The 23,894-nt window shown below is 37.5% G+C and overlaps 1 protein-coding gene across 1 annotated transcript in view; it reads left to right on the top strand.

Moving 5' to 3' along the window:
- The first annotated feature begins 755 nt into the window (after nucleotides 1-755).
- Nucleotides 756-23,894, top strand: part of LOC134802486 (leishmanolysin-like peptidase) — a 157,418-nt gene continuing 134,279 nt past the window's right edge. Inside the window, exon 1 of the mRNA XM_063775164.1 lies at nucleotides 756-1,072. Within this exon, the coding sequence (XP_063631234.1) occupies nucleotides 896-1,072 (177 nt within the window). The 5' untranslated portion in view covers nucleotides 756-895. The remainder of the gene's footprint in view (nucleotides 1,073-23,894) is intronic.

Below are 23,894 nucleotides of genomic sequence, written 5' to 3'. Positions count from 1 at the left end.
AAAAATCACGTTTGTTGTATGGGAGCCCCACTTTAATATTAATTTTATTTTGTTTTCAGTATTTGTTGTTATAGCGGCAACAGAAATACATCATCTGTGAAAATTATGATTATCACGGTTCATGAGTTACAGCCTGGTGACAGACAGACGGACGGCCAGACGGACAGAGGGACAGACGGATACACGGACAGACGGACAGCGGAGTCTTTGTAATAGGGTCCTGTTTTTACCTTTTGGGTACGGAACCCTAAAAACTTAGGTAGGCACATCGTGTTTTAGCTGCTGCCTTTAGGTAGTAAATTCAGTCGCCGAGGTGCTCAAAAATAATATCTTAAAACGAGCTCTAACGCCTTCACAATAGAGGCGTGTTCAGATATTTGTGAGCACCTCGGCCGCTCCGATATATCTGATGGCGACTGTACATCCTCTGTACAATACATTATACAATTTAGGTACTCGTGTGGGCGCGCAAATTATTGATAATTGCGTTAAAAACTAACAAAATTTAACTTCGCCCACATTTCTACGTATCCCTTTCTTTATCTAGGCGCCAAAAAGAGATAGTTAACCGGTCGAATTGAAAAAATGGCTGACAGTAAACAGCTGCCCCGCGCGTTTGAGTAGACGCTATTTTTGCTATTTATTGTCAAATTGATTATAAGCCTTATTACACCGAGATAAAGTTTAATTTCAAAGAGCAATCTGTTCGTGACTTGTAAGCGAAATAGTGAAATTATCTTCAGACTTGTGTCACGGAGTCAATGAAATAAAATTAGTAATACAGTTACGCCGCGTACTCAGCAGAGACTGCACGTCTCGTCGCGTTTTAAATTATAAAATGTAAACAAAAACATTGTTTATGTATTGAGTGAAACAAGTCGTTATTACCGGCATAATGATGGAAATAACTACAGTTATGTTTGTGAGAGTGTCTAGTTTGTTTGTGTTACTGTGTGTGAATTTGGATCATGTTTTCTGCCACACTTTTGTAAATGAATTGTCCAATAAAGCTGTGACTAAAGTTGAACACCAGCATGTGCACTGCAACCACAGACACCCCAAAGCTGATGAAGTAAGAATCTGAATACATTTTTGTGTTTTATTTTTTATAAAAAAAAAAAACAAAAAGTTAGGTTATGTTCGATTTGCAAGTTCGAGGAATTTCTTTTGAATGCTTTATTAAATTAGTTTAAAATAGTTTGTGGGTAATTTCATGCTTTCTTTTATGTGTGTATTTGTTTAACGAATTCTTTCCGATGCCTAGAACGCTAAAAAACATTGAAAAATTACTAAAATTTTGGGCTAAACAATAGGAAGTTGTGTTTTGTTTTGAGGCTTTGAAAAACTTGCCGAAAAAATGTACAATTAAATTAAAAGTAATATAATTATGAATAATTAATTCCGTATAAAGTACTATTTATTTATAAGGTAGATACAAACTTTAAAAATAAAATAAACTAACTTATCTATAAAATAAAACTAAATTAAAATTAAAAACTAATACTAAATAAAATAAAATAAAATTAAATTAAAATACGTCTAAGAAATTGGGCCCCTTTGGCATTATTATTTACTAGGTAAGTATGTATGTATTAATACATTTGTAAATACTTATAAAACGAATAAAATGTGAATAAATAGGTAGGTACGTAAATGATACTCCTAGGAATTAGGATTATCAAATCAACACAACTTGAAAATATTTAAATTATCTTTTAACTCCTTACCGCATACGAAGTCATATATGGCGGATATAATATACAACTCTATTGACAGCAATTAAAGTTCAAAACAAATATTTTATATTACATGCAGTAGGGGTTAAGTACTTACCTACTTTTTTTTTTATCTTCTATATTATGTGCAATTATAATACATTATTGTTAATTATTAGGGGTCATCCATTAATTACGTCACACGAATTTATAGGTTTTTTAACCCCTCCCCCCCTCCTTGTCACACTTGGTCACATTTGGCAAATCCCTCCCCCCCTGGTGTGATGTCACAATTTTTCTCAACACAGTCGGCAAATCGTTTTTTTTGTATTATTCATATTTTATCAAAATATTTTTGACAAGAAATATTAGTAATTTTATATCCCAAAACTGATTAGGGAAGAAAATTAAACTAGGTAATAAAAACGATTATCGTTCCAAAAACTTGTTATTTAACTGTACAGGGAATTAAATAATTTAAATCCATTTTCGGTTATTGATGAAGTTAAAGTGACGTCAAAAAGTTTGTGATTCCCCCCTCCCCCTTGTCACAACATGTCACACTTTTTTGACCCCCTCCCTCCCCCTAAACGTGTGATGTAATTAATGGATGACCCCTTATTCCGAAATCTGAATCGTAGTAGTGATTCAGATTATGAAATATGTAGTACTATGTAGTGGTATATTCTCTTTGACTATACTACAAAACTGTGCTAAAATAAAATGCCAGCGGGTTCAGCACGGTTCCATTTTTATCGACTATCACTATGCGCGTCCCTTTCGCACTTACATACTGGTTAGAACGTGACAGGCATGGTGACAAGGGATAAAAACGCGACCGTGCTAAGCCGCCAGGTTTTAAAGTAAGTATTAGCATAGACAAAAAAATGTCTACTTAATTCAATTCTCTTTGGTATTAGTTAAAACTGCAAGATAAAATACTCTATTCTACCTACTTAGCTTACTTTTACTCTTATGACAAATAACGATAACTTGGATAACAAGAAATGCCAATGGAATATTTCTTTAATAAAACTGAAAGTGTTTAAGCCCGCTTGTCCACTCAATTGCGGTACCTATGCAATCGATTAATGCATGAAACACGCAATGCATCGGAATGCGATATATGCAAAATCATTGACTCGATGCATTTTTAGGGTTCCGTACCCAAAGGGTAAAACGGGACCCTATTACTAAGACTTCGCTGTCCGTCCGTCCGTCCGTCCGTCCGTCCGTCCGTCCGTCCGTCCGTCCGTCCGTCCGTCCGTCTGTCACCAGGCTGTATCTCACGAACCGTGATAGCTAGACAGTTGAAATTTTCACAGATGATGTATTTCTGTTGCCGCTATAACAACAAATACTAAAAACAGAATAAAATAAAGATTTAAATGGGGCTCCCATACAACAAACGTGATTTTTGACCAAAGTTAAGCAACGTCGGGAGTGGTCAGTATTTGGATGGGTGACCGTTTTTTTTTGTTTATTTTTTTGCATTATGGTACGGAACCCTTCGTGCGCGAGTCCGACTCGCACTTGTTTTTAAATCAAACGCTCACGTGACTAGTGATGCGTGTGGTTTAACAAATGCCGGTTTTATCGTGATCGTTAAACCGGTTTTCGCTAGCATTTAAAGCCGTGTATGATTTGTTTTATAGAGTATGTTAGTTAACTAAAGACTACAGGTTTATCCCCAGTGTTGGGGATAGCAAAATTCCAAACATATCAAAAACCGGCCAAGCGCGATGCGGACTCGCGTTTCCAGGGTTCCGTACCATTACGCAAAATTCGGCAACAAAAAAAAAACTTGTTTAGGAGCCCCACTTCAGTATTAATTTTATTCTGTTTTTAGTATTTGTTGCTATAGCGGCAACAGAAATACATCATCTGTGAAAATCTCAACTGTCTATCACGTATTTAATTACACAAACGGGTCTACCGCGATATAATTTCATTGTTTTTACCTTTAATTCCGACGTGTCTATCACGGTTCATGAGTTACAGCCTGGTGACAGACAGACGGACAGCGGAGTCTTAGTAATAGGGTCCTGTTTTCACCCGTTGGGTACGGAACCCTAAAAACGAGGTCCATTTTAGAAGGTCCGGAATTGTCCGATTTGATCTAGGATCCGTGAAAGATCAACCAGAGGTTAAAGAAATCCGAATTCCAATTTACCTAGATGACAGGAAACCCTATTAGAAGTGTGCAGTCACGCGAGAGTCGGACTTAATTAGTTAGTTTTGGATCCGATCTCTACGGGTTTTATAAAGACATTTCATTCACGTCCCACATAAAAAATATACATTGTTAAAAATTGGGTATGTACGGAACCCTTGGAACGCGAGTCGGACTCGCACTTAACCGGTTTTTTTTTTACGCATGCGAGGCATTGCATTTTATTTAAATTTTCGGCCAGACTAGTAGTGGTAGTCAGCATCAAAATTATGCTAATTTTAATCCATTAGCTTTTTTCAATTTTAACCATTTACCTACGTGTCTTACGTCAATATGGGTACGGTAAAATAAAGTCTTCTAAATTTATTGCTGACTGTGAATGGACCAAAATTATAAAGTGAATTCACACTAAAATAAGGAGCGGATAAATTTTTTTGAGACATAAAACGGAATAAATACAGAAGAAATTCGTAACACGTAGTTAATAGGATCAAAAGAAACCATTTACACATTAATACATTACAAATAGATCTTAGAAAGTTCGCAACTTGGGAAATACAGTTTTTGTCATTTGTCATTCAGTTGCGTAACGATGATTGATAATCGCAGTCAAAAGCGACAACTCTCACCTTTCAGCGATAAATCCATTTAAAATCACAATGGCTAAAATTCTATGAAAAGCTTGCTCATTTCAACCTTTCAACAATTTCGTGTGATTTGTTATTTTTGTAATGGCTTAAAGTTAATTTGTTTTTTTATTAAGTTCCGTACCCAAAGGGTAAAAACGGGAGTAACGGGACCCTATTGCTAAGACTCCACTGTCCGTCTATCTGTCACCAGGCTGTATCTCATGAACCGTGATAGACAGTTGAAATTTTCACAGATGATGTATTTCTGTTGCCGCTATAACAACAAATACTAAAAAGCACGGAACCCTCGGTGGGCGAGTCCGACTCGCACTTGTCCGGTTTTTAAATTAAATATTTTTTTTTTTTTTTTTTTACTTGTAAGGGCGATTGTGCACTACAATGAATTTTACTGTCCGGCAGTCCGAGTTTTCATGGTCCGATATGGCATGAAAAAAACGGATGATTGGCTTGTGCACTTGTCCGTCTTTTTACTCGCAGGTGCGGCGCAGTGGCATGAAACACAAACCCCCCCCCTAGCCCGCCTCCGCCCGGCCAAGTCATGAATAATACTAATTCCAGACGCAGTGCACATTGCACAAGCATAAACACTTTTTTCATAGCTGTCATCTCGGACCGGAAAAAAACTGTCCGGAATGGGAAAAAGTAAAATGTCGGACGGTAAAATTACGTCCAGTGCACAAGCTACTATATACATTTAATGGCGTGCCATATCGGACCGTAAAAACTCGGACTGCCGGACAGTAAAAATCATAGTAGTGCACAATCGCCCTAAGGGTTGGTAATTTAACTATGCAATAAAATTTAGCCTAACGATTTTCATCTTTTGACTTGTTTAGCAAACGTATTTATTCTAAAGGAACAGCAGTGTACAGAAATTACAGTCTGTTTTCATACTATTTAAACATATTTTTTATTGATATGTATTGTATTATCATTGGTAAAACTTTTTACTCAATTCCTCTGAAAAACAATCTATTTTAAGCTTATCAATAATAAATACCGGAGTTACGGGACGGATCAAATAAAAGTATTTAAAAACAAAGCAATCTTGTATTAAAATTAAATCATTACGTTACGAAACAAGGAAAATAGTCCTTAAATTATTATTTTTTTGTTTTCCTCCTTTTCAATTTCTCAATCTTGATTAGATTTTAATTGATGACTTAAGATTTTTTCAGAATATTCGGCCATCTTAAAAAAATCTAACTATAGTCTGTCAAGCCATTTCCGACGGAAAAAAAGCGGCATTAAAGAAAGTAGGTGCGAAGATCGTCTCGTAAAAAAATTGAATTTCGCGCCTTTTTCTACTGACAAAGTTGTTAACAGACTTTACCTATATCTGTGGAGTCTTATAATACTTTCTTTGTGGCTTCTAAGGCCTACAACGAGCGCTTTTTCAACGCGTTTTAATAAAGCGCTTGAATCCGTCCACACGCTAAATTCGATTTAGAGTCAGACCAAGAAAAGTCTGCAGCGGATTTGATAGCCACAAACGCAGTGCAAATGTTATTTTAAACGTCAAACTTCTATGAAATTATGACGTTAAATAACACGCACTGCGTGGGGTATCAAATCCGCTGCAGACTTTTTTTGGACCGACTCTACGACCAACACTTATATCTAGTCGAAAATCCAACAACGCGTGATAAAAAGCGCCACCGACATCGTGGGAATAAATTTATACACATGTATCCATTTGTGTCAATCAAACGCTTTTTTAACGCGCGTTGTATAAGCGCTCGTGCGTATGAGCCCTTATGGTTATTTTGACGTTATTAATGATTAAGCTTAGTCTACTGTTATGTTACAAAGACGTCGTGATCGTGATCTACGAGCTGTTAAAACGTCTAAATAATTTGATAGGCAATGTATTTACTACTAACTTTCACCCGCCGTGTGCGGGGAATGATGATGATTGGTAAAACTTGGTAAAACTAACCTAGGTTCTTCTAGAGTAAACCTTCTGTACCTAGTAAGTACTATTATTTATTCTGTGCCCTAGGTTCTTCCCAGGGCCTCAAACTGTCTTCATACCAAATATTATCTAAATCACATATTCAGAGTTCAGACGGGTCTATCGTAAATTTATTTTATTACCTTTATTTACCGACGTTTCGACACAGGCTGGACACAGGGCTATAACCGCGAAAATCGAAGTTCGCAAATTGCGGGCATTTTTCTCTGTCACTCTAATTACGCCTTCATTGGAGTAAAAGAGAAAGATCCCCGCAATTTGCGAATTTCGGTTTTTGCGGTAGCCCCTCAGGTTAGCGAGTTAATTTGTGTTCAAACGCGAAAGTTTTAAATATTACATTATCTAAATCAGTTCAGCGCTTTAATCGTAAAGAGGTAACAGACAGAGTTTCGCAATTATAATATTAGTAGCGATGATGGTCGTCCAAAGAAACTAATTTCGCGTCTGTATCTTTAAGTAAACAAAATCTACCCTCAAATAGTTTCTTCAACCAGTTGAGGGTAGATGAAAACATTACATGATCAAATAATGTAGGTTAAAGTCAGGTCGTTCAGTGACAGATCCAGGCGGTTTTGTATTTGGTTGGTTAATCAATAAATGTTATAACTACCCGAAAATTGACAAATTATTTGTTTACTTTTATTAAAGTACCTAAAGATACAGAGTATAGGTAGGTATGCAGAGAATGTCATTTGATGCTGAAAAAAAGAACTGTTGTACAAATATTTACAATTATGAATGATCCCCAGTATCCAGCAGAAAATGAAAGAATGTCTGTCGCTTTGTTGTCTTATCAAGATTGCTCTACTAAAAACCGGCCAAGTACGAGTCGGACTCGCGTTCATAGGGTTCCGTACATTAAATGCAACTCACGCTTGACTGCACATTTCTAATAGGTTTTCCTGTCATCTATAAGTAGAGAACTATTTAGTGTATTTTTTCCAAAATTTTAGACTTAGAAATTTCGGAGATGAAGCGGGGGAATGGTAATTTTTTGGCTATTTTGTTGAATAACTTCTAACCTATGTATTTTAAAATTATAAAAAATATATATTTGAAATTCACAAAATGAGCTCTTTCATTTGATAACACGATATAGTTTGAAAAACTTAATTTTAAAACTTTCTCATTTACCCCCCAAAAGTGGCCCCCATGTTTAAAATTCAGTAGTTTACGTTACATGTCCATCTTTGGGTCACTAATTTACATGTGTACCAAATTTCAACTTAATTGGTCCAGAAGTTTCCGAGAAAATTGGCTGTGACAGACGGACAGCTAGACAGACAGACAGACTCACGAGTGATCCTATAAGGGTTCCGTTTTTTCCTTTTGAGGTACGGAACCCTAAAAATTGTTTATTTTTAATCAAAAACAAAACCGGTATTTCGCATAAAACCGGTAAGAATTCGAAACTAATTAAATACATTTCATGATCTTTCTCGTGAATGTTGTTTTTTTTTACGCAGGCATTTTTCCTTGTATCTATACGCAAATGCGATAGGTATAATTTCATTCTAATCGAATCATGAGTTCTGTCATAAAATCTGTTCTCAGAAATAAACTTGACCCAAAAAGATTTCTCGGTGTTCGATGTCCGTTTTCCTCTCTACCCAACGACGCCAAAGTGGTTATGATTTAGACATAGATCTTTTTCTAACAAAAACGAGACTAGAGGTTGACAATATGGAATATCGACATAACTGTTGTCGATAAAATTTGAATGATTTATAATTATAACTCTCCGATATGTTACAAGAATTACAAAAATACATCTAAATCAAATGGAAATCGACATACTTATATATTTTCCCTATTTATATTATTAGAACCTGACTATAAAAACGACAACGATTGTATGTAGTAGTAGGTACCCTAGAGTCATTAAAAATGACGAATATATTAAAGAAGATAATACTCTGGGAGACCAATCCTTCGCACATAGGTATATTTTTTTTAATTTGCCGCATTTTTCTACTGACTGAAGTGGCTTGCTCTATGGCCTCTAGAGTATATAATAAATAGCAAAGAACCTGCTAATCCTTTTGTTAACATTATAATAACCGAACTGACCGAAATAATTTCACCGGTGCACATACTCGTAGTGTGCGGACCAACATGTAGGTATAGACTAGAGATGGGCCGATAATGGACTTTGCCAAATACGAATATTCGGTTTAGATTAGATCAGTGGTGGGCAAAGTTCGGCCCGCGGGCCAGCTCCGGCCCGCGAATGGATTTTATCCGGCCCGCCGCCGGTCTTATGAAATAATTAGTTATGTCATTGGCCCACGATTATCGCAAAATAGTCTTAAACTTTCTGGACCCCCATGAAGAAAGTTTGCCCACCACTAGATTAGATCATACCGAAACGAATATTCGGTTGGGCTAAAACTGCCAAAAACGCTAAAAACAAGTTCATACAGGTACGCGATCTGCCCTCCGCGCGTGTTTTTGACCTTTCCCCTCTGGACCGGCCGGGAATGTTTAAGAAAAGAAAGGGAACCGTCTCATGCCTGACCGCGACGTGCACCCGCGCCAGCTAGCGGACGCCCTTAAAGATATCAAACAAACACAACCAAAACAAATCCAAATGAATGTTATTAAATACTTATCATTCAAAATCATCATTTAAAAGTCAATTCAACCAGTGAACATAACAAAATTTGCATTTGATTACTTTGCCTCACACGTGAATAAAATGCACCTTTGCTATCGGTTTTCGAACGATTAAGAGAGCCTTTACCAGTTGGTGTGGTGAAAAAGATTTTTTTTTGGTTCGCTAAATATTCGGCAGTTCGAACTGAACTATTCGCCCGAATACGAACATTGAAAAACATGCCGAATACCGAATATTTGGCCCATCTCTATTACATATTAATGTTATTATATTAGACCGGTCGAGCCTAAACTAGCATAGTAATGTAAACGTTGCCTTGTTAGGCTTGTTACATAACGTGCTATTCTCATATGTACATATTCTAAAACGCACTTATAGGTCAGGAAATGAATGCTCAAAAAACGTTGTAGAGGGAAATGCCAGGAACACAATTTTTGACTTCGTAACTTTGTTTGGACTAGTTAGGAGGTGAACATATCAAAAGTCCCCGGCTGTAGCCCCGGTGCTGGGGGGTAGAGGGGGGTAAGAAGGTCGAATTTTTCGGTTTTTCATTGATATCTTGGAAACTTTGCGTGGTAGCGACATGACTACTAAGACAAACCGAAAGCTGGTAAAATTAGTTACAAGTTTTATTCAGTCAAGTTTTTCGATATCTTGAATAGTTTTTGAGATACCCGCTCTTGAAAGTTTATTTAGGGATTTTAATTTTATCTTGATATCTACATCAGTGGAGCTGTTAGGCCATGTTTGGTATAATTTTCGTATAAATCGGGGGTGCTGAATTCATTTATGGTATCACATTAACACTATTGCGAAGTAAGACCAAAATTTAAAAAAATATTTTTTTTTAATCCCTCTTCACGCTTAAACCGCTGAACCAATTTCGTTGAAATTTGGTATAGAAATAGTTTCAGTCTCGACACAGGATATAGGATAGTTTTTATAACCAAAAGCATCTTTTGAGGGTGTGAAAAGTGGGGTGGAAGTTTGTATGGGGAGTCAATAACTGCTGAACCGGTTTAGATGAAATTTAGGATGGTATACATCTGTGATTTAGATGAAAATTATACCAAACATGACTTTAAATCTTACCTTAAGCAGTATTAACTTCAGGAATTCAGTTTCGTCGACGAAGTTGAATTTCCCCCATACTCCATTTCACAACTTCAAAGGATGATTATTGAGATAAAAAGTATTTTATGTCCTGTCTTGGGAATCGAAATAGCTGTATACCAAATTTCATTTAAATCGGTTGAGCGGTTTAAGCGTGAAGAGGAATAAAAAAAAAAGATATTTGTTTAAAGTTTATATGTTTTTTCGTAGGAATGGTGTCAATGTGATACCAAAAATGAATTCAGCACCCCCGTTTTATACGAAAATGATACCAAACTCGGCCTAGCAGCTTCACTAATGTAGATATCAAGTTAAAATTGAAAGCCCTAAATTAAACTTTCAAGAGCGGATATCTCAAAAACTATTCAAGATATCGAAAAACTTGACTGAATAAAACCTGTAATAAATTTTATCAGCTTTTGGTGTGTCTTAGTAGTCATGTCGCTAGTCATGTCGCTAAGACGCAAAGTTTCCAAGATATAAGTGAAAAATCGAAAAATGTGACCTTCTTTCCCCCCTCTACCCCTCAGCACCGGGGCTACGGCCGGGGACTTTTGATATGTTCACCTCCTAGCTAGTCCAAACAAAGTTACGGAGTCAATAATTGTGTTCCTAGCTTTTCCCTCTATAACTTCTTATTGCTTGGCCAAATTGGTGCTTCGAATGCGAAAGTGATAACCGCCAGTCATAAATCCGTTGATCATTTTCTAATCTAATATTTTATTTAACCCTCTTGCCTTAAAGCCCTCGCTACGCAAGGTTCCACTTTTCGAACCACGCGTTACGATCGTGTTACAATTTTGTAATCCTTCCTTTGCTCGGGTATCAATATTAGCACGATGGGTTAAGCAATAACTTTACCCCCTTGTAAAACAATAGTACCGTAAAATGGGGTGAGTAGGGTTCGCGGGGAGATTTGGGTTATGAATGTTGAGAGAAGGGATGAAAGGGGGGTGAGATGGGATTTTAAGGCTACTGCTACAAAAATAATGTATTCCAATTTAAAATGGAGCTATAGTAATACTCATAATAAAAAGAAAAAACGATCCAACAATCTTCCAAAATCACCTTTGTATGAAAACCCATCTCACCCCAATTACGAGGGACTACGACTCCACACTTGCGTTCGCGGCTTCGCCCGCGATTCACGCGCATAGTCTGGAGGGGGCTTATCGTACAACGTTATACAGTATATATGGCCCATTAAATTTTCGACATAGTTACGTAATGTGCTAATTATCGCACTAGTGCGGTAAAGTATGTATACACCATATGTATTGTAAATAACTTTTGCCTTAATAATAGCGCTTCGTTGGCCCTCGGCCTTCAACCTGCCAGTGCCAGTTATGGAAAATCTAGAACAAATACGTTTTCGCAACCTTGTCACAGTAACCTGCTCAAGCGTGGTGCCATCTTCTGAATAGTTAACTTATAACAGTTGGTATTAGTGTTGGTAGGAACTCGAGTCTTTCGAGTCTAAATTTGAAGAACTCGACTCGTATTCGTAACTTCCCGAGTCGAGTCTTTTAAACGCAACTTAAAAGGACTCGAGCCTTCGGATAATGGATGACTCATGTTAGACCGGGCCGTGCCCGGGCCGAGGCATCCGACATGTTCTATGACGGCTGATCGGTGATCACGTGGTGCTTTCCATAGAAAACGAAGCTAAGGAAGCTCCGGTCCGGTCTAACGTGAGTCATCCTTTAAGACTTCGTCAATAATTTTGTAGGTTAATATTTAAATTAACACTAAAGAAAGGAACTAAGTACATTATACACACTAAGGAATGGGAGGAGGAAGGAAGGGAAGGCGTCATCGAATGATGAGTACCTAACCCATGAAGTTCACGTGGAGACAATACGTTTTAAAAAACTTTTGTACATAATTTCAGAGTTCTTATTAAAAGAATCAAGCCTTTACAAAAGACTCGATACTCGAAGTCATGTTACGACTTTATGTTATGACTAATAGAGTCTGAAAAACTGAGTAGAGCCTTAATGCAGAGGACTCGAAGGACTTGAGTATTAAAGTATTAACCAACACTACAGTTTGTTTTTTAGCATTCGAAAAAAGGTAAACTTCAAACTTCAAAAAAGCGTTTTTATTAAAAGACACGTCAAGATCGCGTAGTCTTTTTCTAAAGCTAAAAAGACGAACTATAGTTGGTATTCTTGATATTTCTAGCGTAACGAAGTTTGGGCCGGTTATACATAGTTACATCACTTACATCGCAGCTGAAGGTCTAGTTATGTTGGTCAGTCCAAGACATTCCTATAATCGATGTAAATAAGTATTTTACAAAGCGAACGTGGCTAATGTATTCAATACATTATATTAATTTTGTCCTCAAACGGACGGACGATTCGTTTTGGTTTATTACTATTGTAAGTTAGCGTTTTTATGGTTGTCAATTGGTTGTCAAGGATGTAAAATGTGTTTAAAACTAAGTAACACGTCGTAAATAAGATGGAAATTGCTTCGTGTCTTTAAATAAAAATACTTTATGCTGGCAATAAATTAAAAGCGGACAAGTGCGAGTCGGACTCGCCCACCGAGGGTTCCGGACTTTTTAGTATTTGTTGTTATAGCGGCAACAGAAATACATCATCTCTGAAAATTTCAACTGCCTAGCTATCACGATTCATGAGATACAGCCTGGTGACAGACAGACAGACAGACGGACACTGGAGTCTTAGTAATAAGGTCCAGTTTTTACCCTTTGGGTACGGAACCCTAAAAATGTTATGAGCAAAACTAAGTAATAAGTCGTTAAATAAAATGGTAATTACTTCATGTTTAGAAATAAATGAAAATTTGAAAAATTCACAATTCATTCATTTTTGAACCATTCTCTACCCACAACCCTTAGTTTAAGACTTTCTAGGCCACTAACGAGCTGGGAGGCAAGCGTAAGCCTGGATTTAGATAGTTCTAGGTAATCTATCTTAGTTTCCATTTGTCGTTTCTAGATAAGAGGATAACGGCTGAATTCCAAGAGGGATTAAAACTCCTGCAGGTATACGATAGTTGAAAGTTTGCCATAAAAGAAATATTTATCCGAGAAAGTTCTTACATTATTTATATTAATACTTTTATTTGTGAAAAGAAACATATATGTCGTATTGTGTACGCTAGTATGTACTCGTACATATAGACAGCTTAATCAATAACTTTTTTTTATTGCGCAACAAAGCAAAAACTAGAGGACTTTTTGTGACACAAAAACCGGTAAGTAATTAATTGTGAGGCACAACACTACGAATACTTTTATTAAATGCTTATGGCCTGGGTGCGAGATTATTAAGCCACACTACCAACATAAGAATGCGCGAAAAAAATACGCGTGTTTAAGTAGACCACATTTTAAAAATATTATATAAATAAAATAGTCTTGTTATTTGTTTTCAGAACGTTCTAGTTATATCATGTACTCAAATAGAACCGAGTACAATACAACAATTCAGACATATTTAGCTCCTAAATTCAGAATTTCAGACATTGTGTTTCACATAGATCTTATTAATTGGGTCTGAACTGAAAGGCTTTTGTCTTTTCACTGCGGCTGACAACGTACAGTCAGCCGCAGAACTGACCCCCTCCTGTAGGGTAGGGAGTCGCGTAAACGGAGGACGCTGGTTCGATTCCAGCCCCAGGCACTTTCGTTTTATTGATATAGTAGTGTGACTACTTGTAAAAAAACACAAATTTATATATTTTCATAACTAAGGAGTTCATTTAGGAATGTTAGTAAAGTATCGTATCGTAGGTCTCTATATAAAGGCCGTAACACACTATCGCACCGCGACCTTCGTGCGTCGCACCCATAAGTGAGAGCCAGAAACAGATATCTCCTTCTCGCTCTCACTTATGGGTGCGACGCATCCAATTTCTTTATCCAATGTGTATTGCGTCTAACATTTTGCTTAATGAGAGGGTGAGACGCAATGACAGGCGGGGCGCTAGTCCACAATAAAATACATGTGAAACCACCTTGACAGTTTTCTCACAATCCAGTCGAATGAGTTTTCCTTTTAACTACAAAATGCCTGGGTGCATTAACCTCTGTACAGAGGTTTCGCTTTAATCCGGACTGGTTTCATGAGCAGGCTACTAACTTGATATGTTTATACAGTATGTATTGTTTATGTTAACAGCGGTATCCGACGTCCGGCGTGCTTATCGTAAAATATATACGACCGGTCTGGCCTAGTGGGTAGTGACCTTGCCTATGAAGCCGATGGTCCCGGGTTCGAATCCTGGTAAGGGCATTTATTTGTATGATGATACAGATATTTGTTCCCGAGTCATGGTTGTTTTCTATGTATTTAAGTATTTATTTATAATATATATCGTTGTCTGAGTACCCACACCACAAGCCTTCTTGAGCTTACCGTGGGGCTTGGTCAATTTGTGTAAAAAATGTCCTATAATATTTATTTATTATTTATTTTATTATTATTATATAATGATATATTATAATGTAAGTACAATACAATTTAAAAAATGTAAGGTCGAACGAAGGGTCAGTCTTCCAAACAAAATTTTAATTTCGAGCTTTTTTCTACTGGCATAATGGGTTTGCCAGAGTATATTAAATTTACCTTACACGACACTGAAAATACCGGTTTTGAAGTATTCACGGATCGGTATTTTACGGTTTCATTTGTCATCTCTATTGTTTTAGGAATTAGTATTCAATTCAGCGCTGTAAGGATTCTATTTACGATGCTTTCAGAAAATGGAGGATAAATTGTAAATATTTAAACGAGTTTGACACACGAAATTTTAGTGTTTGTTCTTGTTACGAACAATCTAAGTAACACAATCAGTCAGATAGAATTACTCTCGCATTTATAGTCTGCCAAACAACTTTGTCAGTGGGAAAAGGCGCAAAATTCAAATTTTCTATAAGACGATAAACCTTCGCGCCACCTTCGCGCCTATTTTTTAAAAATTTGCCGCTTTTTTCTACTGACTCAAATTACCTACTCTTTATAGTATTGTACGATTTATAAAACAGAAATTGTGTTTAAAATTAACTGCTGTCTACGTTTCTCTATTAATGTTCTGATGGTGCTTTATTTCATGCGTTGTGTGAAAGAATTACTTTTAAACACAGTCAACATTTCCATAGTAAGGATTATACATTAACGAATCTATAATATTCAATATCGGAACGAAGTTTAATGAGTTAAATCTCGTTAAAGTGATGCAACGGCCATTTTGCATAATATTATTAAAACCGGATTATCATCGAAATGATGATAACATTGACTTTTGACTTTTAATTTATGACTGGTTTCATATTCCGGTTTTGAAAAAAAATCGACTTTATCAAAGAATGCACATAGATTTAGACCAAGACAAGTCTGCTGCGATTTTGATAGCACACGCAGTGCAAGTGCAAGTGTTATTTTAAACGTCAAACTTCTATGAAATTATGACGTATAAATAACACTTGCACTGCGTGGGCTATCAAAATCGTTGCGACTTCTCTTGGTCTGTCTCTATATTGGACAAGTAAAAAAACCAGCCAAGTGCGAGTCGGACTCGCGAACGAAAGGTTCCGTACCATTACGCAAAAAACGGCAAAAGAATAAAGTGCAATTCATTCATACAATGGCCATGCACTTTTGCAGCTGGGTGTACAATCTAACGACCTCTACGCGGGCATAGTACTTACACTTTCGCAGGCGAAACCGCGAGCGAAAATGCCTAATTAACGTTCAAGGCACGTTCGAATTTAGATGACGCCTAATACACTTAAGCAGTGGTCGGAGACAAGCGGCCCGCGAACCTTTCACTTGCGGCCCGCGAGCCTTCCCTGGCTATTTTGTATGTGATATTGACAAACGACAATGTCTGATAAAGTTATAAATATTAACAAAGTGCGGCCCGCGTCAACTTCGGTAACTACTATGTGGCCCTTGGCTGCTAAAAGTTTGCCGACCGCTGCACTTGAATAAGTATACGCGCTTATCACACAGTTGGGGATATAGGATATAGCAACGTGCGAAAGAGAATTTACAGTACATATGGTCCTATTTTCCCGCACTAGTGCGTAATATAGCACATTTCGTGCGTATGTCAAAAGTTTAAAGGGCCATATGTACTGTAAAACGTTGTACGATACCCGTGCGAATAGGTAATTCGTAACTCGTGTCGATTTAAAACACTCCCTTCGGTCGTGTTTTAAGTTATCGCCACTCGTTTCGAATTTCCTCTTTTCCGCACTTGCATCGTAAATAACTATTTAAAATAACCGGTCAAGTGCGAGTCGGACTCGCCCACCGAGGGTTCCGTACTTTTTAGTATCTGTTGTTATAGCAACAGAAATACATCATCTGTGAAAATTTCAACTGTCTAGCTATCACGGTTCATGGGATGCAGTCTGGTGACAGACAGACGGACAGCGGAGTCTTAGTAATAGGGTCCCGTTTTTATCCTTTGGGTACGGAACCCTAAAAAGGCAAAAAGTTGATTCCCAAGATTCCACGACGATGTTGTCACAAAACTGACAGCGATTAACTTTTCTTAACCACTTAGGTCTGAGTCTGGCCTAGTGGGTAGTGACCCTGCCTGTGAAGCCGATGGTCCTGGGTTTGAATCCCAGTAAGGGCATTTATTTGTGTGATGACACAGATATTTGTTCCTGAGTCATGGTTGTTTTCTATGTATTTAAGTATTTTTATATTATAAATATATATCATTGTCTGAGTAACCACAACACAAGCCTTCTTGAGCTTACTGGGGGACTTGGTCAATCTGTGTAAGAATGTCCTATATATTTTATTTATTTATTTAGGTACGCTAATTGGGTACAGTCGCCATCTGATATATATCTGAGCGGCCAAGGTGCTCACAAATATCTGAACACGCCTCTATTGTCAAGGCCCTTTGGGTACGGAACCCTAAAATTACTATGCTCATCCAGTTTTTGGGTGCTAGTACTAGCGTAAGACAAAGACAGTATGATTCTCTTTATATATGTTTGGAATGAGACAGTCCTGGGTCAAACTAGATACATTAGAATAGAGTTAGACCAAGAAAAGTCTGGCAGAGATTTTGACAGCCCACGCAGTGCAAGTGTTATTTTAAACGTCGAACTTCTATGAAATTATGACGTTTAAATAACACTTGCACTGCGTGGGCTGTCAAAATCGCTGCAGACTTTTCTTGGTCTAACGCTAGCCGTTTTCATGTACATTTTCTCATAGTTTTGTCGTACCTAACTGCGTAATCAAAACTTTTTTCTCTCTAATTATAATTACCGGTTTTCCCTCCCTAGTTACCGGTTTTGAAACTCAATTCGCATAGGAAGTAATAACTCTGCCACTGTCACGGCGAATGCTGGGAACTATCTGCATATTGCGATATGTACTATAAATTTTAATTTTTAACAAGCAGAAACGTCTGCGAACGATGCTATTAAGCTTAGAATAAATTTAAAAGTGGAAAAATTACTGTCTTGGGTGAGACTTGAACTCACGACCCCTGGATCGATATGCTGGTGCTCTGCCATCTGAGCCACCAAGACCTCATCCATAGCCAGCAAATCTTTCCACCATATTATAGGTCAAGGGGACCCTTAGCGGGCTTAGGGGTATGTACTATAAAGCTATTAATAATGGAGCAAGCCTTAACCTTCATAATTGTGTTGTCACACTTGCTATTGATGGCAGTGTTGTGAAATTATCCATTTTTAGGGTTCCGTGCCCAAAGGGTAAAAACGGGACCCTATTACTAAGGGTCGGTTGCACTAAATTTTATTGTATGGGAAGTTTCATACAACACCGCTGATTGACGTTTATCAGTCCGTTAAATGTGGTTGGTGCAACTGGCCCTAAGACTCCGCTGGCCGTCCGTCCGTCTGTCTGTCTGTCTGTCACCAGGCTGTAACTCATGAACCGTGATAGTTGACTGTCTAGTTGAAATTTTCACAGATGATGTATTTCTGTTGCCGCTATAACAACAAATATTACTAAAACAAAATATAATCAATATTTAAGTGGGGCTCCCGTACAACAAACGTGATTTTTTTTTGACGTTTTTTGCGTAATGGTACGGAACCCTTCGCGCGCGAGTCCGACTCGCACTTGACTTCGACTTTTATTATATTATTAATATTTAATATTACAATATCCTGTTAATGCCATATAAAGGCGGTCTTCACATTGTTTTAACAGGGTATTGTTAAATTTTATCATCATAGAAACGAAGTGTCGTGTCGGACGCCTCGGCCCGGACCGGACCGGCCCGGTCCAACGTGAGTCATCCATTATGGATAAACTATACCGGAAGCGTTGCAAGCACGGCAGAGCTAATGGCCAAGACATTACGTTTCGCAAATCATTCAATGGATTCTCACACAACACAACGCGTCGACGGTCAATCCATAACAACAGAGAGCAGTAAAAGTAGACTGCCGATCTCTATATTATACTGTATAGACTGTATAGACTCTCTCTATACTATAGTATAGAGAGACGGGCGTTGGGAAGGGCGTCGTATTCTAACACACATAAGTCATAATAAATAACATTTATGACTTTATTAATTAATTAAAAGTTTATTGCACATAATAATAACAGAGACTAGACAGAATTCTCTGCCTCTGGCTTGCCTTAGCCGGCCGGCCAGAGTGGAGTCGTTAGAGCTATAAGTGGAAGTGAAATATGCATAAGACGCGAGTTGGCACAGTGGCTGTTAACAGCCACTGGGTAGAAAGCGGCGCACACCTCTCGACACCCCTGAGCCGCTCACACCGGTGTTGCCCTTGAGCCATCCTAGATGTCGCTTTTTGTGGGGGCCCATCTTGTGAGGGCGAGTCACCGTCTGCCGGAAATAAAATTGCATACCGTTTTATTAGGCAGGCGTCCGGTTTTTTACCCCATAGCTCAGTACTTAGTCCATCGCTTTCACCCAATAACCTAGTTCATTTTAGATTCCATCAACTCTCAATAGCCCTTACACCCTGGTGGGTGCTGCCTCTGCGTGCGTCCCATGACACGGGCAAGGGCAGCATCCGCTCGGTGTACCCCTTACATTTCATTAAAGTGTCAAAAGGGCCTCTACGTGTTGGCTTCGGCTCCGCGCATGCCTCCCAAAGGTCCGGAACACCATTGTTCCGTGATGGGAAAGACAGAGACTAGCAGAATAAAGACTTACAATTAATCGCCAAGGGAGAGCAAAGATACACCACGAATCCCCACCAATTAAATATATGTCTGTTTGGCCCTATGGTTGACTGGTAGAGAATGCCTTTAGGCATTAAGGCCGCCATTTGTACATTTTATTTGTATTTTGTGCAATATATAATATATTGGTGTATCTTTGCTCTTTCTTGGCGATTAATTATAAGTCTTTATTCTACTAGTATCTGTTATTCGTTTTTAGGGTTCCGTACCCAAAGGGTAAAACGGGACCCTATTACTAAGACTCCGCTGTCCGTCCGTCCGTCCGTCTGTCTGTCACCAGGCTGTATCTCACGAACCGTGATAGCTAGACAGTTGAAATTTTCACAGATGATCTATTTCTGTTGCCGCTATAACAACAAATAGTAAAAACAGAATCAAATAAAGATTTAAGTGGGGCTCCCATACAACAAACGTGATTTTTGACCGAAGTTAAGCAACGTCGAGCGGGGTCAGTACTTGGATGGGTGACCGTTTTTTTTGTATTATGGTAGGGAACCCTTCGTGCGCGAGTCCGACTCGCACTTGCCCGGTTTTATTTTTAAACGCTTATTCTCCCACGGACTCTTCTCACCAATTGTCTGCGAAATCATCCGTTACATATTGTGTTACGTGAATCTCATCGGCTGTCAGCAGACAATGCATTATGAAGTGCGCATGGTTCCTAACATAACCAGTGGGGAGACACTTCTGGCTTCGAGCAAACTCGGCTCCGTTCGGCTCAGCATTGCTCCGAGCAATTATTAGGGTTGACACAACTTGACGTCCCTTTGCGTGCACGATCACAGATAAGATAATTACTTGAATTTTGACAACCCTAAATAGTCATAAGTTAGAAAGGGATATCATGATTCGACCCTGAATCGCTGTCAAACTTCGGTTTTGTAGGAAGTGTCCTGTCTGGACGGTAATGTAATACTATTACTTATTCTGTGATAACACACATTTATTTGTACAGAATACAGATGTAGTGCATAATTATTTTCCATCGTATTTTCACGGAAACGTACGAACGTGTCTTGCTATTTCAGTAAGTCTCGGTACAAAAAGTACTGAAGTTGACTGAAGTACCTAGCATGACAAATACGAACGTTTCCGAGAAAATACGATGGAAAACAATTATGCACTACATTTGCATTTGTAATACTTCAAAAGATTGAAGTTGCCGGTTGACGTAGAGAAATGTAGGCTTATAAGTTACACGTTAAAAGAATGTGAAAAAAATTAACGTGTTACGTCCAATTAAAAATTTAAAATAAAATAAATACCAAGTTGAATTTTGTATGAAAGCCTTAACTATAAATATTTGCCCTCTGACATTTCGCACAAATGTTTTATAATAATGTATTCAAGAGCGACTTCAATAACTTTAACTTTAAAAGTAACAAAGAATTTCAAAAATCCTCAACTTCGACATCACAAAGCAAAAAGCTTGTTAAAAGTATTAAACGCGCCATAACGGTAACCTTGACAACCATGCGGAAACAGTCTACTTGAACTCTTGTGAACCTTTTTTTTAAATAGAAACATTGCACTATGGCGCAACAACGAGCGGGAAGAATTATAACCTCAAACGCCGTTTTTCCAATGACAAATTTATCTGAAACATCATTTACGCGATTTTAAACCTTAATTAAATGTAATAAGAGTTTGTATATATTATAGATTATGTTTGTAGATTACAAGTCGATGTTTTGATTGCCATATTAGTTGAGGAAATAGAACGAAGCATGCAGTTGTACAAACGTATCTATTGATCTGGTTGTACAAAGGTCATGCTAAAAGATCAATTAGTAATATTACAATTTACAATTGATTGAGATAGAGTGACCTATGATAATGCATATCTTAACCCTTTTAAAGACGGCGGTAGGGTCTCTATTGTTTCCCATAAAGTTTTAAGTCATAATTTATTGTTTGTCAACATTTTCGTTATTCATAATTGGGTTTTTCTCAGAAACTAGTAACCTTTCAGGATTGCCATAGGGCTTGTGCACAAATCACGCGAGGTTCGATAGGGGGGTGGGGGGTCACGAAAAAATCACGACAGATCACGTTGGGGGAGGGGGTATAAGGAGACCTCACGTGTATTTTTCTACAGTGGCCGAAACTAAGAAAAAATACCTACCACATGAGTAGATGCTTTTTCGTGATTTCGTTAAACATAAATCTTCACTCCGCACTTCAAAATAACGAGTCTATTTTACGAAATTTTGGAGCGCGTGGCCTTGACTAAGATAAATAAAGAAGAGAATAATCTGACAATCATCATTAGGTATACCTACATTATGACTTTCAATAATTATGTCAAACGAACGGATCCGACGGCGGGTAATATGTTCCAAAAAGAAAAATGAATTATGAAAACGAAATAATGACAATGCGAAATTTAACGTAAAACAAATCCGAAATAAAGAAGTTTGTAATAAAGCCCTTTTTGTATGTAAATAGTAGCCCATTTTAAAATTTTGCGTGGGTACGGCTTGTATGTAAACATATTATTAATTAAAATTTACTTGATTAGGTGCTTGAAGCGTTAGGAGCTTGCAAAAAAATGTAATGGCATTTGTCTTTCGGTCCTAATTAATAGTAAAAAAATCAATAAAGTGAAACGTAGGTTTACTTTTATATTCATATTATAAATGACCTAGCCTAAAGAATAAAAATAAATAAATGAAATTATAAGTACATACTTACTACATGAAATAGTGTGAAAATATTTTTCATAATGTCAATACCCAGAGAGGAGAATGGGGACATTGTTTGTATGGAGACGCGTTCTTCCACTATTCTCTTAAGACTTAAATCCTTCAATTACTGGCATTTAGGCTGTTAATACATTCACAATTTCACAGCCAAGACGCTAAGTGTGTTCAATTTGTATTGGAAATGGGGCGCTTGGCATTGAAAGTGTTAACAATACCTTATTTAAATGCCTATTAAAACCTAAATACAGCGAAAGTGAAGCAAGCGTTACATAATGAAGCAATCATGATTAAATGATTAATGTTCATGTAACAAGCTAACATGTGTTAGGTGTTAATCATAATATTATAGACTTATGCAATCATATTATTAGCACCGTTTTATTAGTAATAGTGACAGATATGTATCTACATAAATTTTGCATGTTTTGTAGTGGCGTTAGTTTTGGTGATGACTAATGATATTTGCTTGGGGCTACCTGCGGTTTTCATCGATTTTTGACATCAAGTTTTGAATTGTACCTCCTACTTTTGCACTACAGATAGATTTATAAGGCAAACGGCTATCGGTTCTTCAATCTTTTATCTTCATTCTTGTCTATCGGATTTTGAAAGAAATGAATACTTATTTTTTTATTATATTTTTAAACATCGTCTAAAACTCTAAAAAATAGTACATTACATAAGTACCTAGGGAGGTGAATTCGTCGTAAATGCCCCAGATCGCAGGTGTTTGTGGCCCGAACCGAAGGTGAGGGCCATAAATATGCGATCTGGGGCTTTACGAATTACCGCCCGTGGTTTGTCTAAAGACTAAAGTTTTACGTCTTGCCGTGGCCAGGTCTAGGGTGACGTAAACATAATTTTCTACGTAGATTGCTGTGAAATTCGTCTTTGACGTGTCGTAAAATGGGTCTAGCCTAAAATTGTTCAACTTTGTAGCCAAATATCTCGAAGATATATATATCTTAGTAGTTTTTGTTATAGAGGCAACAGAAATACATCATCTGTGAAAATTTTAACTGTCTAGCTATCCGGTTCATGAGTTACAACCTGGTGACAGACAGACAGACGGACGAGGAGTCTTAGTAATAGGGTCCCGTTTTTACCCTTTGGGTACGGAATCCTAAAAACGAACGCAAAAGACATTGAATTGAAATACAAAGCTTTGTAAGATCTCTTATAATATACTCAAATAAAATGTACAGTATTATTGACTCTTATCTTGTGTGTAATAAAGTTTAAATTAATGTGCGCGTATCGAAGAAGATTGCATTTCTTTTTTTTTAACTCTTATATCTTATCTCGATACTCGGTGGTCAGAGAGTTTTAAGACTTTATGGCAAGTCATGTAGCTAGTTTGTTAGTGCACGACACCTTGCACTTTGTGACTATGCGCTGAAACTTGGCACAGTTGATTCTTAGCTGGTCATGAGCAGATACAGACCGGGAGACCTCGAGAGCCACGTCTCATTTAGTGGGGGGGAGGGGGGGAAGTTCGACGCCGCCGCGCTTGACTTGGAGCAACATTTCTCTAAAACTGTACCTATTAGGGCATGTAATATATCATTTTCGAATAAATTAAGGATGAGGAATCTAGTTTTGGAACAAAAACAATGCACTTTCTAACAAAAAAAAAGCATAAAGTAGAAAAGACTAAAAAACGTATTTTTGATTTTTACATAATTACCAATTTTTTTTTAAAGTGTAGCAGGAATCTGAAAACAAAAAATACAATCGTAAAGCTACACT

Source organism: Cydia splendana, chromosome 24 (assembly GCF_910591565.1).
Source record: "Cydia splendana chromosome 24, ilCydSple1.2, whole genome shotgun sequence".
Lineage (NCBI taxonomy): Eukaryota > Metazoa > Arthropoda > Insecta > Lepidoptera > Tortricidae > Cydia > Cydia splendana.
The sequence above is the reverse complement of the archived record's forward strand: the minus strand, read 5'-3'. Positions and strand labels throughout refer to the sequence as shown.